At 37.8% G+C, this 14,028-nt stretch overlaps 1 protein-coding gene across 1 annotated transcript in view; it reads right to left on the bottom strand.

Annotated features, from left to right (window-relative positions):
* Positions 1–239: 239 nt before the first annotated feature.
* Positions 240–14,028, bottom strand: part of SLC15A5 (solute carrier family 15 member 5) — a 91,178-nt gene continuing 77,389 nt past the window's right edge. The window contains 2 exon segments of the mRNA XM_030841294.2: positions 240–387; positions 6,330–6,438. Coding sequence (XP_030697154.1) covers positions 240–387; positions 6,330–6,438 — 257 coding nt within the window.

Raw genomic sequence — 14,028 nt, 5'->3', positions numbered from 1 at the left:
TAGAGTAATTACTTAGACTTTGAAATTACTTCATTAATTCAAAGGCATAACATGTTAATGCAAAAGCGTAATAGTCATAATTATGACTAGAGGAGTCATAATTAGTCTTTGTAAAGGACACAGATAATATTCATAAGGCCACCCTCACACATATTAGCCCTAAAACGAAAACGCATAGTATCTAGCCAAAGAAAACAGTGAATACTCTGCTCATAAGACAGGTTGAGTCAAACAGAGTTTCACAGGGCTGTTTCCCAAAGATCAATACTCAAAGAAAATTCCTGTGTACTGCCATAAAATTTCAGAGACTTTTCATGGAGGGGAAATGTTTCTTCAAGATTACTTCCGCTGATGTTCTGGGCATTAAAATGATTTAGATTACAATATCTAAAAAAGAAAGAAAGAAAGCTTTTTTTAGGACCAGATGTAGAGGACCTGATAAATCATTTACCTTCCTCCTGTGCTTGTCTTACTTTTATTATAGGCCCATAGATACTGGCACAACAGTGATGATTATTTAAGAGCACCGCTCACCAGAACAGTCTTTATAAAACGACCAAAGGAGTTTTAGGACATATTAAGGTGCCTCACGAGGACCTTTAGATGGCGCTCTTTTACAACCTGCAGTGAGTCTGACAGTGAGAGAACTGGAAAGTCTGGAATTATCAACCTTGTAGATTTCATGGCGGCAGGACTCGAAAGATTCATCAGATGCACTGAGGGTTTGTAAATTCGGTGCTGAGACTGTGTGGAAAACACCACTGTCAAAGCAAAAAATCCATGAACATATTTCTAAAATGTGTGCCCTCTATCCTTGACTCAAGGAAAATCTTCTAAGTGCCAGGCAGCGTGCTAGGGTCCAGTGCTCACCCTAACGTACCGAATTCTCACTCTAACCCTGGAAGGGTGGAACCATCCCCATTTCACAGACAGAAATACTGAACTTCTAGGAGGTTAAATAAGTTGCTTAGGGTTTGTATGAGTAATAGTTGGCAGAGCCTGGGTTTGAAACCAGAAGTCTCTTATTCAGAGTCCTGGCCTTTTCCCTCTATGGCACGCTGCCTCTAAAGGCAACTTACTTCTTAAACATTTTTGAAGAAGTTCCAGGAGGAGAGGAATTTCAGACTGCTTTAGTCACTGCTGTATTCCTTGATCAGTGCCTGGTACATAGCAGATGTACAATAAATATTGGTTGAATGAACAAATGGTCAAGGGCCATAAGTTCAATTTTATCAAATGCACCTAAGTCTTTGAGGTCAGACATTTCTTCTTTTTTTGATTTGTGAAAGTTTCCAATGCTAGAGAGTTTTACCTTCTTTTCCTTCTTAATATATTGCTAGCGATAACTGTAAGAAAAGGATATGCTTGAATGACCGGTCATTTTTCTCTGATTCACGTCTCTTTCAATAATCATTGCAGGTTATGCACAAAAGATTACTGGTATCAGTAACAAAATAAGCACAATGATATCAACTTCGTAAGATGTGTTTTACAACATTGGAGGGACGGTGGTGTCAAGTTGTAATAACAAATACGCTTCTGCTCTCTCCCCCCATAAACATCTGTAAATACCCTTTATTTTAGCATTTGATGTAGGATACATAGTTATAGTAAGGACTGTAGAGGTGTTTGTATGATACTTTTCAGCAAGGAAAGACATTTCATCCACCTACTTCCTCCACCCCCAGCCTGGAGAGCCGCAGGTGTGTCATGTCACCACTGCCCTATTTCAGATTTGATTGAGGGGGACTCTAATACAGACAGAGGCAGAGGAAGGGGATTGTTTGTAATGGAAGGTACATCTGGACTGACATTCATGGAACAGTCCTAATTATACTCAGTTAAGTGATCTCCTACTGACCCCTACAAGATTAGTTTGGTTCTAGGACTTACACCAGGATTGTTGCACACTAATATAAACTGGATGGTAGAGTGCCCTCAGGTGCTAACACAAACCTAATTCCACCTGTATATTAGCGAGGCTGCTGTTTCATCATTAATCCACTGGTGTCAAGATCTTGGGGACAAGAATAACTTGGGACTGTCCTATTCTTGATAGATTTGTCACCAGTATCTGGCTCTGAACAAATACACCTTTGGGTTTGGTAAAAATTGGATTGTGATTGGAAGTATATTAAGATCAAACACCATCTGACTTATAAATAATATGTTTCAATAATGCTGTCCCTGGGATGTCTGTGTTTTCCCCTGTTTCTTTGCATCCTATTGTTCGTTAGGGTTTGACAGAAACAATCAGTATAGAAAATAAGCTGGAATCATGCACTTCTCACTGCAGACAGTCGATGCCTTGGATTCCAGATAGTTTTTTGGTTAACTCTTTTGATTTGGCCCCTTGGATCCCAGTGGGAAATAGATACCCAAGGCAATGTGTGCCTTTGAACTAATGTAGTTGGTTCTAGCTACTTAACCTCTGCAGGCAAATTTTTCAGATTCTCCTTTCTTGTGAAACATGACACACATTCTTTTCTTGTGGAGGCCGACCAACAGGTGGTGGTGGGTATAGTTAGCTGAACTGAAGGGACTGGTTTCCTCCCCCACGAGAGTTAAGGGGCCGTCAGGGAGCAGGAAAAGGGCTCCTCTATGGCACTTAGAGGCAGCAGAGTCTAGGAGGAAGTGTATGGGCTTTGGAGACAAAGTAGGGTTTGCATCCTACTTGTGTGAACTTAGTCAATTTACTTGGTTCGATTTTCACTTTAGTTTTCTTACTTATAAAGTGGAATGGTATGATCTCCATAACAGGGAGGGGGACAAACCTGCTGCTTAAGACAGAAATGCTCAACACATGGAAAATTAATTTCTTTCCTTCCTGCTTTGTTTCACCCTCTCTTTTTTACCTTCCCTCAAAAAGTATGCAGGAGAAAAGAAAGTATACAGGAGATGGAGAAGATTTGGTAAGACTCCAATTTCTTTCTGAATAAGCCCTACATTATCCCTTAGTTCCTTCCATCTTTGGTTCCTCCAATCTCTGGTTCTTTGTATTTTTTATTCTCGCCTCCTTCTCTGAACCCCAACTCTACCATCTCTCACTTTACAGTAACTCACTTGCTCGACAGTCACAGAAGAATCATACTTAAATATTCTGAGTACTAGATGCCAGCTCCTTGTAGACCAGTACTTTGTTTTCTTTGGTTTTATTTTTCTAGTGCTTGGAACAATGCTTAACATGTTGGTTAAATGAATGGATAAATGAATAAATGAGTCAGTCCCTGAGCTAGTAGGTTTTTGGTTCCAGCACTAGCTCTACCTGAATTCAGCCCACAATCATGGTCATCTTAACCATATCTCAGCATGAGTCTAGATAAAGAATAAAAAGAAGGGAGCATAAGGCAACATATGAAGCCATTATTATTACTGCTAACACTCTGGCAATTTACTCATCCTCACAGCAACCTTCTGACACAGTTATCATTCTTATTATTTCCTTTTTACAAAGTAGAAATTGAGACTTAGCAGGGTTAAACAGCTTAAAGTTTGTGCAGCTAAGTTGTGGGACTGGATTCAACTGGGCTGCCTCTAGAGACTGCCTTTTAAACTACTTCATGAAAGACAGGGTCAACTCTTACAGTGGGAGAGTAACTGAAATTGAGAAACAACGCAGGTTTGTGAGAATTAGTGGATGGGCACCACTCGTGTTTGGAGGTGATGGACAGAGGGGAGAAAGGTCTTGCCTTCAATTTCAGTTTTTGATGCCAACACATTTTGCTGCAAAGCTGGGGACATTTCTGTTGAATCCTTCTGCAAGAATCTGACTTTCTAATTTGGTTTTCAATCTAAGAATGAGACAGGCATTTTAGGGAAATTATGCATCCTGGAGGGTCACTTCGATAATATACACTTTGGAAGGTAAGAAATTTTAAAATTCAGGGAGCCATTAAAACTTTTGATTTTGTCATTAATTCTGTCTTGCATGAGGTTTAAGTGCCTCTCTTATACTGGACCGTAAGCTCCATGAGAGCAGGGACATAGGTGACACTAAACATATACTGATACTGACTTTATGTCCTTCTAATTTCTTACAGTGCCTATCACATGACTGATGTTCCAAAAGAGATTTAGTAGATGAACAAAAGAATAATTCAGGCAGGGAATAAGTGGCAATAGATGAGATACTAAATAGATGAATGAATGAAAAGAAGTGAGGAAAATAAAAATCTGTTTAGTTCCTGCTATGTGGCAGACATCACACTTGGTCCTTTATCAACAGAGACTCAGAGAGGTTAGAGAATTTGCTCAAAAGAACACAGCCATCCAAGAATACGTCAGTGAGAGGGAGACAGGCTGGCAGTGGATGGATGGTAGATAATATATATTAAGCCACTGAATGGTCTCAGGTGACTGACTGGCTAAATGATTTTGCACAGTTTGTTATTGACCTTGAAATGGTCACTGCTGATTTAAAGGCCTGAATGGAATCCAAATCTTAAGCATCATTAGATTTCTAGCTATTTGTTTAATGATATTTGCTTTTAATGATAATGACTCATTCATTCTTATTATTGATATGGTTATTTCTAACTCTAAAATGGTACTATATGGTGGAGAAAAAAATCTTGTTTTAGAATTGAGCAAAGAACTATTTTATTATAAGGACCAATGGAAAAAGTGAAGTCTATACTGGCACAAAAACAGAAATATAGATCAATGGAACAGGATAGAAAGCCCAGAGATAAGCCCACAAACATATGGTCACCTTATTTTTGATAAAGGAGGCAAGAATATACAGTGGAGAAAAGACAGCCTCTTCAATAAGTGGTGCTGGGAAAACTGGACAGCTACATGTAAAAGAATGAAATTAGAACACTCCCTAACACCATACACAAAATACACTCAAAATGGATTAAAGATCTAAATGTAAGTCCAGACACTATCAAACTCTTAGAGGAAAACATAGGAAGAACACTCTATGACATAAATCACAGCAAGATCCTTTTTGACCCACCTCCTAGAGAAATGGAAATAAAAACAGAAATAAACAAATGGGACCTAATGAAACTTAACAGCTTTTGCACAGCAAAGGAAACCATAAACAAGACAAAAAGACAACCCTCAGAATGGGAGAAAATATTTGCAAATGAAGCAACTGACAAAGGATTAATCTCCAAAATTTACAAGCAGCTCATGCAGCTCAATATCAAAAAAACGAACAACCCAATCCAAAATAGGACAGAAGACCTAAACAGACATTTCTCTGAAGAAGATATACAGACTGCCAACAAACACGTGAAAGAATGCTCTACATCACTAATCATTAGAGAAATGCAAATCAAAACCACAATGAGTTATCACCTCACACCTGTCAGAATGCCCATCATCAAAAAATCTACAAACAATAAATGCTGGAGAGGGTGTGGAGAAAAGGGAACCCTCTTGCACTGTTGGTGGGAATGTAAATTGATACAGCCACTATGGAGAACAGTATGGAGGTTCCTTAAAAAACTAAAAAAGAACTACCATACAACCCAGCAATCCCACTACTGGGCATATACCCTGAGAAAACCATAATTCAAAAAGAGTCATGTACCACAATGTTCATTGCAGCTCTATTTACCATAGCCAGGTCATGGAAGCAACCTAAGTGTCCATCGACAGATGAATGGATAAAGAAGATGTGGCACATATATACGATGGAATATTACTCAGCCATAAAAAGAAACGAAATTGAGTTATTTGTAGTGAGGTGGATGGACCTAGAGTCTGTCATACAGAGTGAAGTAAGTCAGAAAGAGAAAAATAAATACCGTATGCTAACACATATGTATGGAATCTAAAAAAAAAAAAAAAAGGTTCTGAAGAACCTAGGGGCAGGACAGGAATTAAGATGCAGATGCAGAGAATGGACTTGAGGACACGGGGAGGAGGAAGGGTAAGCTGGGACGAAGTGAGAGAGTGACATGGACATATATATACCACTGAATGTAAAATAGTTAGTGGGAAGCAGCTGCATAGCACAGGAAGATCAGCTCAGTGCTTTGTGACCACCTAGAGGGGTGGGATAGGGAAGGTGGGAGGGAGATGCAAGAAGGAGGAGATATGGGGATATATGTATACGTATAGCTGATTCACTTTGCTATACAGCAGAAACTAAACATTGTAAAGCAATTATACTCCAATAAATATGTTAAAAAAAAAGAGAGAAAAGAAAAAGTGAAGTCTAAATGGAAATTTCTTGCTCCGAATATCTGTTAAATTTCTCTAATATGCTAACTGGTCCAGTCATGGAATACAGGATTCCCATTGGCTCAGTGATGGCTCCCAGATCACTCTTTCATGGACTCAGAAATTGTTCATCTTACCACACACTTACTTACCTTTGTGAAACACTCCAGAATCCCAGGACGTTCAACAACGTTAATGATGCCAAGAAGAAGAAGAAACTTTCTAAATTGCCTTTGTTTAATGTGTTTGGAAACCAATTGCCTGTTTGGAACAAATGTAATTGTTATTCAACTGTGGAGTTGTAAGTTTCTGTGAATATTTTATCATGCCATAATTCATAGAGCTTTATTTGCTTGAATAATATCTACAAAGCAAAAAAGCACATCTGAAACTCAGAGTTAAAATTCATTTAATTCTGTAATTAACAGTAAAATAATAAGCAAGGCAGGCCAAATGTTTTGAAGGTCAAAAAAACTTGATTTGCATAACACAATATAGGTGTCAGAAGAGCTGGGTTCTTCTGGGTAACTGGGTAACCCTGATTATGCTGTAATCAGGTAACCCTGATTATGCTATTAATTTGCAGAAACCACATTTGTCTTTTTCATCCTTATATGTCTAATATCTAGAACAGTGCTTGGCACCCCCATAGGGATTGTTTGGTAAATATACATTGAATGTATGAAAAATATTTACCATCACCAGATAGCTGGTTGCATGTGCTAATTGTAAGACTAGTGAGATAATATATGTAGATGTCAGATATTACTTTATTTTGACAACTTAGATAAGATGATCCAGTGTTACCTTGTTATAATATCACAGACCCTGTCAGTCAAATACTTGCAGTCTCTGGTTGATGTGAAGATTTTCTTTTAACCTGATGAGTGATTCCTTCGGTTTAATACCCCTAAGTAAGGAATCCTCACTTCCTTTTGATGTCCAACTGAGTATATATGAAACTAATTAGGATTCAGGTAATTTCTTTTACTTTGCTCCTAAGTTGTGACTTTTGCTTTGGTCTTTGCTAGAACTCTCTTTTCATATCTACACCTACGTATCTATATCCATATTATCTCTATGTCTTACACACACATTCAGTTTTTCTTCAGTTGGTTTTGAGATATCATCAAATACATTACATGAAATATGATGTATTATATCATATATATTATACATGCAGCACTTATTTTTATGCAATACTTTAAAAACAGCAATGGAATCTTAGTATTAACAAATATATCACACATATATAGCATTACAGAAGTTTAAAAGATTGATTAAAAGGTGAAATCTATCTTCAGAGAGAGAACTTAAATTCAATTGCTGTTCTGAATGGGCAGAATATTTCCCCTCAAAATGTTATGCAGTATGAGAGCAGGAATGGATCATCTGTGAACAGTCAGATGCCAAGGTTCTGGGCATTTCCTTGCTTTTTTACAGGAGCGGCTCCTACATTGGGTTGTGAGCAATCTGTCTACATCCCAGTAGACTTGATCTTCAGTGTCATCTTTCGCACATGGGTTATGGGTTGCTTCCTGAACTAGAATATGGTTCTTGGCCTCTCCGTTGACAGTGTATACTTTTAAATGGGGTTTGAATTAAATGCTCTGTTCAAGGTTGATAGTCAGCAAGTGCATAAGCATGACAGCTGTGAATAATTGTGCCATTTCCCATTTAAAGCTGCTTCTCTTCTGTCATTTAACTTCCCAATGACTATTATTATGGACAACCATGAAAATTAGCTTGTGTCCACTATAGTCTAGGACCTATAATGAAATCTGGTACTGAGTTTAAAGCTATTTTGTAAGTTCTACTTCCCCATTTTATTAAGTTGTGTTCCGTTACAATAGAAATGTATGGTTTTATTGCTATATTGACATGCTGCCTTTATCTGATATTTAGGAGACATTTCCCTGAATGTTTCCCTCTATGTCTGTCTGTCGGGTATTGTGTAACCCTCTTAATGTGTGTGTGTGTGTACAGAAACTACACAGTTGATTGTACTTGAATGGGGGAGTCAGGGTAGAGAGGTCAAGGTACGCTGAGATAGCATCACACTTATTTTCAGGAAGAACTAAGCCATCCTGCTAAGCCTATTCAAACAGTCCTGTTTCCTTATTTCTCTTGAATTAATATCCCACTCATATTTTTGTCCTTTTCATTTCACATAAGCACTTTGCATGTCATGCGATTATACCATTTTATCACCGTGTTTCTCTGGCTAGAGTAAAAGGAGTTTGCACAGAGTATGCAAAGCCTCGGAATTAACATGGCATTAATTCTTCCCGGAGCATGCATTTTGGTCCATAACAAGTAATTGGAAAGACTATCTTTATTCTATAACGAAGTCAGCTGAGGGAGAAGAATATCAATTTTGTAAGATCTTTAAAGGTAATACATAATATTTCCAAGAAATTGTGCAATTACAGCGAATACCAGCCTATCAGGAGATGGCGCTAGATCCCCCGGGCATGACGGTGTGCTTGCGTCTCTGTCACTGGGGATGCCGGGGTGGGCACGCATGAGAAGCACTGTGACTTGGCATTATGTGCATGTGGGGTGACAGGAGGATGTCGTACTAGGAAAGTTAAAGGCAGTGGAAATTTACGAGTAACACAGGATATTTTGTGAGCGGAATTATTTTAAAAATAAAACGAAAGAGTGCCGTACCACCTGTTCAGACTCCTGATAATACTCCTCTATTGTTTCTTTATTTCTTTTTAAAAATTTTTATTGGGGTATAGTTGATTTACAATGTTGCATTAGTTTCAAATGTACAGCAAAGTGAATGTTATACTTATAGCCACTCTTTTTTAGATTCTTTTCCCATATAGGCCATTACAGAGTATCGAGTAGAGTTCCCTGTGCTATACAGTAGATCCTTATTAGTTATCTACTTTATATAGAGTAGTATTCTTTCTTTTTTTTTTTTTTTTCGCGGTACGTGAGCCTCTCACTTTTGTGGCCTCTCCCGTTTGCGGAGCACAGGCTCCGGACGCGCAGGCTCAGCGGCCGTGGCTCACGGGCCCAGCCGCTCCGCGGCACGTGGGATCTTCCCGAACTGGGGCACGAACCCGTGTCCCCTGCATCGGCAGGCGGACTCTCAGCCACTGCGCCGCCACCAGGGAAGCCCTAGTATTCTTTCTTAAATACCATTTTCGTGTTCAGCTTTCTTCCTAATGCTGAGCTCATTCCAGCGCCATATTTTGGGCTTCTTTAGCTATAATTTAACATTGACTGTATAGCTAATTTACATGGTGAGCTTTGTGGTAAAGAGAACCGTCACCAGAATTGATAACATTGGAACAAACACTAGCATCAAGTTGGAGAGAGAGATTCTTCATGAAGCTTAAATTTGTTTTATATGTATAGAGCGATTGTGTCTATGTAAAGAGATAGCATTGGGTATAAAAAGATATACCCGATGGAAATAGCATGGGCTTTGGAATCAGAGAGACTTTGAAGTCTCTGTTATTTAATAGCTTTGTTGTTGGGCATTTGCTCAACTGGACCCCTTCAACCTTGGTTTCTCCTCTCTAAAATGACAGCAGTACCTCTCTCACTGAGCTGTTATGAGAAGTAAAAGAGATAATAGAAGTCAAGGGTTAGGCACAGAGGAGGCACCCGTAAGAATTAGGCTATCACCTCTCCCCTCTTTAGAGATGCTCATATAAAATCACGTAGCCTCAGCTTGATCTTGGGCCCATTTCCTGTTAGATACTTCTTCATGTTCTGTGTGCCTTCTTTTTTTTTTTCTTTTTATCATTATCCCAGGACTGGTTGTAAAATGTTCCATTTAACATTGTCAGTTGACTCAGCTCTTAGGCACTATAACTTTATTTTAGGAGCTTATAAACTTTTATTGTCATCATTCACATTTGTGCCATTTTTCATCTGACATTTCTGGTACCTGGTTGAAATCGGGAGTATCCTTGCAAAAGGAGACAAAGTGAAGACTTTAGGTCTCGAATGGGACTAACTAGACTTCTCTAGATCTTAGCTGGGGTGGACAGGCAGGTTATCAACATGAGAAGAAAATAGCGACGTAAAGAGTCCAAGGAATGACAAAGTGCTATTTGTTAATGCTGACAGTGGGCCCCAGTTACGTACTTTAATTGTATAACCAGCTAGTTAGTAATGAGTGTTAGGCTGTTGAGGTAATAGAGCACTCACAAAATATTTGGCATTGCTCACAGTTTCCTCAAATATCTCTTGCTCAGCTAGGTTTATTTGTTCATTTGAAAATCATTTGTTAAGAAATTTTTATGTGCCAGGAAATGGGCATTCCAAGTTGCTTAAGAAAGGGAGCTCATGGGTTAGTAAGGGAGACACGCACACCTCGTTTTATTGCACTTCACAGATACTTCATGTTTTACAAACTGAAGGTTTGTGGCCACTCTTGTCAAGCAAGTCTATCAGTGCCATTTTCCCAAAGGAATTATTTTTTAATTACCGTATGTACATTGTTTTTTATACATAATGCTATTGCACACTTAATAGACTACAGTACAAGGAATGTACAGTGTAAACAAAACTTTTATATGCACTCGAAACCAAAAAAATTCACATGACTTGTTATTGCTTTATTTGTTTTACGAACCTGCAGTGTCTCCGACGTATGTCTGTAATTACTCTCAAGCATTAGACTTTATAGATACTAAATAAAATATTTCTATTTATCTTAAATGATCATGGTCATTTTAGAGATAAACAGACTATAGACTTATCTAAGCTAGTTCTTGTATGTTATTGACTAAAGGGTGAAGACACAGAGAGGTAAAGGGAATCATGGCTCAGCAGAACCCTCACTTCTTACCCTCACCACTGCACGAATACAGCCCCCTACTGGCGCTAACAGAACTACTAATTTTATGACTTTCCTTAGCATCTCAACAGTTTAAAAACATCTGGACAGCAGTCTTTGACATAGCTTACCCCAAATAACGTTTAAAATACCTAAGATGGCATTTCCACCTAAATCCTGGGATTGACCTATCGTGAGACTCAACCTATCATGAGACTCTTGCGGTAATTTACACTAAATTTAAGGCTTTTGGAACGGGATTGAAAAAATACATACGGTGACCCACACATGCTATGAGGCTATAAACAGCGCAAAGCTGCTGACGTGAAAGAGGAACATACTTTATTCCTGTCCCATCTTATGCCCTGGATTATAAGGCCTAACATTTCGTGTGCTGCCTTTCCGTCTTGAGTGTCACAGGGCCCCAAGGGCCTGACCACACATTTCCCTGCTTCCTTTGTCAGATATGTTCCCCACACGGGGATATCGTCCCCTCCTAGCTAGTTCCCTATTAGCCAGACCAGCTGCACTCCACTCGGTCCTCAGCCTAACAGATTTCACTTCCTTACCAGCTTTCAACATTATTCAGACCAGTAATCACATCCTCCTGTAGATCACCTCACTGCTTTGTTGCTACAGACCCTGCTTGTTCCCTCTCTTCCTCAATGCAACCCCACAGGGCCAGGCATGGCATGCTCTGGTCCCCTGGGCTGTGAGCACAGGTGATGAATAAACTGCTGTCAGTCTCATCTGCCCACGTATTCAGCCTTCTTATGCTATTTAGGGGGAGGATTCTTCCCTCCCCAATGGGGTGAATAGGAGGTGATCAGGAAGTGCCCCTACCACAGAAATCAAGGTCAATTCTAGACAGAATTATAGTATTTGATGTTGATCTAATGCATAGTTACTGTTTTGGGGAGGAGAAGTCCTCCCCTACATCTCTCTAACCAGTACCCAGCACCAAGTACCTCTGCTGCTAAACTATTGATACATGGGGGAGTGGAACTTCCATTAACCCTGAGACAAGAAGTAATGGGAGCACAGCACTGTAGTTCTCAGAAGGAAAGCATTACAGTTGAACGTGAGCGAGAGTCAAGTATGCTTGAGACTGCAAATTATAATCACACTGTCTGATCAGAGTGTTGGAGAACCAGAAAATGCTATAGATAACGTTCTCACTTTATCTCAGCAGTCTGCTTGTTGCAGTAACTTGGTTTTAATGGGGCACCTTAACAGAAGATTTTGGCAAAAATATGGAATGTGACCAGAGGTAAGGAAATTGGTATACATTCTCAGTTAGTAGATACTGCCTCTCAGTAAATCTCTACCTTGAAGATAAGTAAATAGAAAAAAGAAATCCATGTGAAGGAGGAAATGTGATGATAATATATATTATTACTGTTGCTTACAAAACACCCCAACACAAAATGACAAAGGTTAAAATAATAATAATAGTGAGAAACTCATAATAAAAATGAGAAACTCATAATAATAAAAATGAGAAACTCATAATAAAAATGAGAAACTCATAATAAAAATGAGAAACTCATAAAATAATAATAAAAATGAGAAACTCATAAAAATGAGAAACTTTGCCTCATAAGGCAAAGATGAAAATAAAATAGCAGAAAATACTGATTTCAGGAAAAATTGAATTCAAAGGAAAAACTATGTCAAAGGGACATCAAGGATCTTTTTATATTGGTAAAAAGCACAATTCAAATTGAAGATATGTCAATGAATATCCCTTAGGTAATGAAGCATAATAAAATCTGTTGGAAACACAGAAATAAATAACAGGTAGATAATTCTTGTGAATGATTACATACATCACACTTTGATCAATTTTTGATAGAATAGGCAAAAAGGAAAATAATGTAGAGAATTAGAATAATGTGATTGGCACTTTGCTGTACACCCAAAACTAACCCAATATTGTAAATCAACTATACTTCAATAAAAAAAGAATAATACAATTGGTAAGAATTTAATTAAGACCACCACATTGTTTAGTAGAACGAAAAAAGTTATAGAACTTATAGAAGTTTAGGTAATATCAACAACAAACCAAATTCCTATAAATTGAAGATTCTGCTCCTAAATAACTAGCTGGTCAAAGAGGAAATGAAAACCACAATCACAATGTATTTAGAAAATAAAGAAAATGAGAAAATTGCATTTACAAATTTAGGCATACAGATTTAAATCCTGTTAAGAGACAGATTTAAAGGCACACTGTTTTCATTTTTAGAGTAAGAATGAGTATACATGAATTAAACATTCAACACACAAAAAATCAGAAAATAACTTTTAAAAAATCTACGGAAAGTAAGAGGAAGGAAATAGAACAGAAAGTCAATATCTTAAAGTATATTAAATAGTTCTAAGAGCTGATTCATTGAAGGAAAATGTAACAACAGCAACAACAAAAACCCTGACAAATCCAATCAAAATACACAACAAAAGAATCAAAAGAGATAACAATGTTTAGTTATGAGTATGCTATGTTAGTGTCAAAAAATCTTATGCAAGGAGGATGATTATCTAGGAAAACATTAATTGCCAAAATAGAACTAAGAAGAGATGAAAAATCTTAATGGCGGCAAATAGCAGGAAAACGTTACAAAGAATGATTCTCAAAAGAGATATTAGGTCCTGAATGCACCTTTTAATTTTCATGGAAGGAGTGAATCTTTCCCCTGGATCTTCCAGAGCAAAAGATCATCAAGTACTGATGCTACTGAGGATTGTTTATCCCATGTATGTTAAGATGACTTCATATTGAAAAATCTATTAATTAAATATACCATAATGTCAGGAGCAGTAAGAAAAATCAAAAGGTGATCTCAAGAGCTGTTTAACAAGCATTCAATAAAATTTAACCTGATTTATTTAAATCTTAGAGAACAAGAAATAGAAATTTTCATTTTCTTATGGTAAAAAACATCATTTAAGATTATCTTTATAAACCTACAAATATGCTTAATAGAAAACTGAGAAAAATTCATATTAAGATCATGAGCAAGATAAAATGTGACTGTCTT

The sequence above is a fragment of the Globicephala melas genome, chromosome 10 (assembly GCF_963455315.2).
Source record: "Globicephala melas chromosome 10, mGloMel1.2, whole genome shotgun sequence".
NCBI classification, from domain to species: domain Eukaryota; kingdom Metazoa; phylum Chordata; class Mammalia; order Artiodactyla; family Delphinidae; genus Globicephala; species Globicephala melas.
Note: the sequence above shows the minus strand (reverse complement) of the source record. Positions and strands in the feature narration are given on the sequence as shown.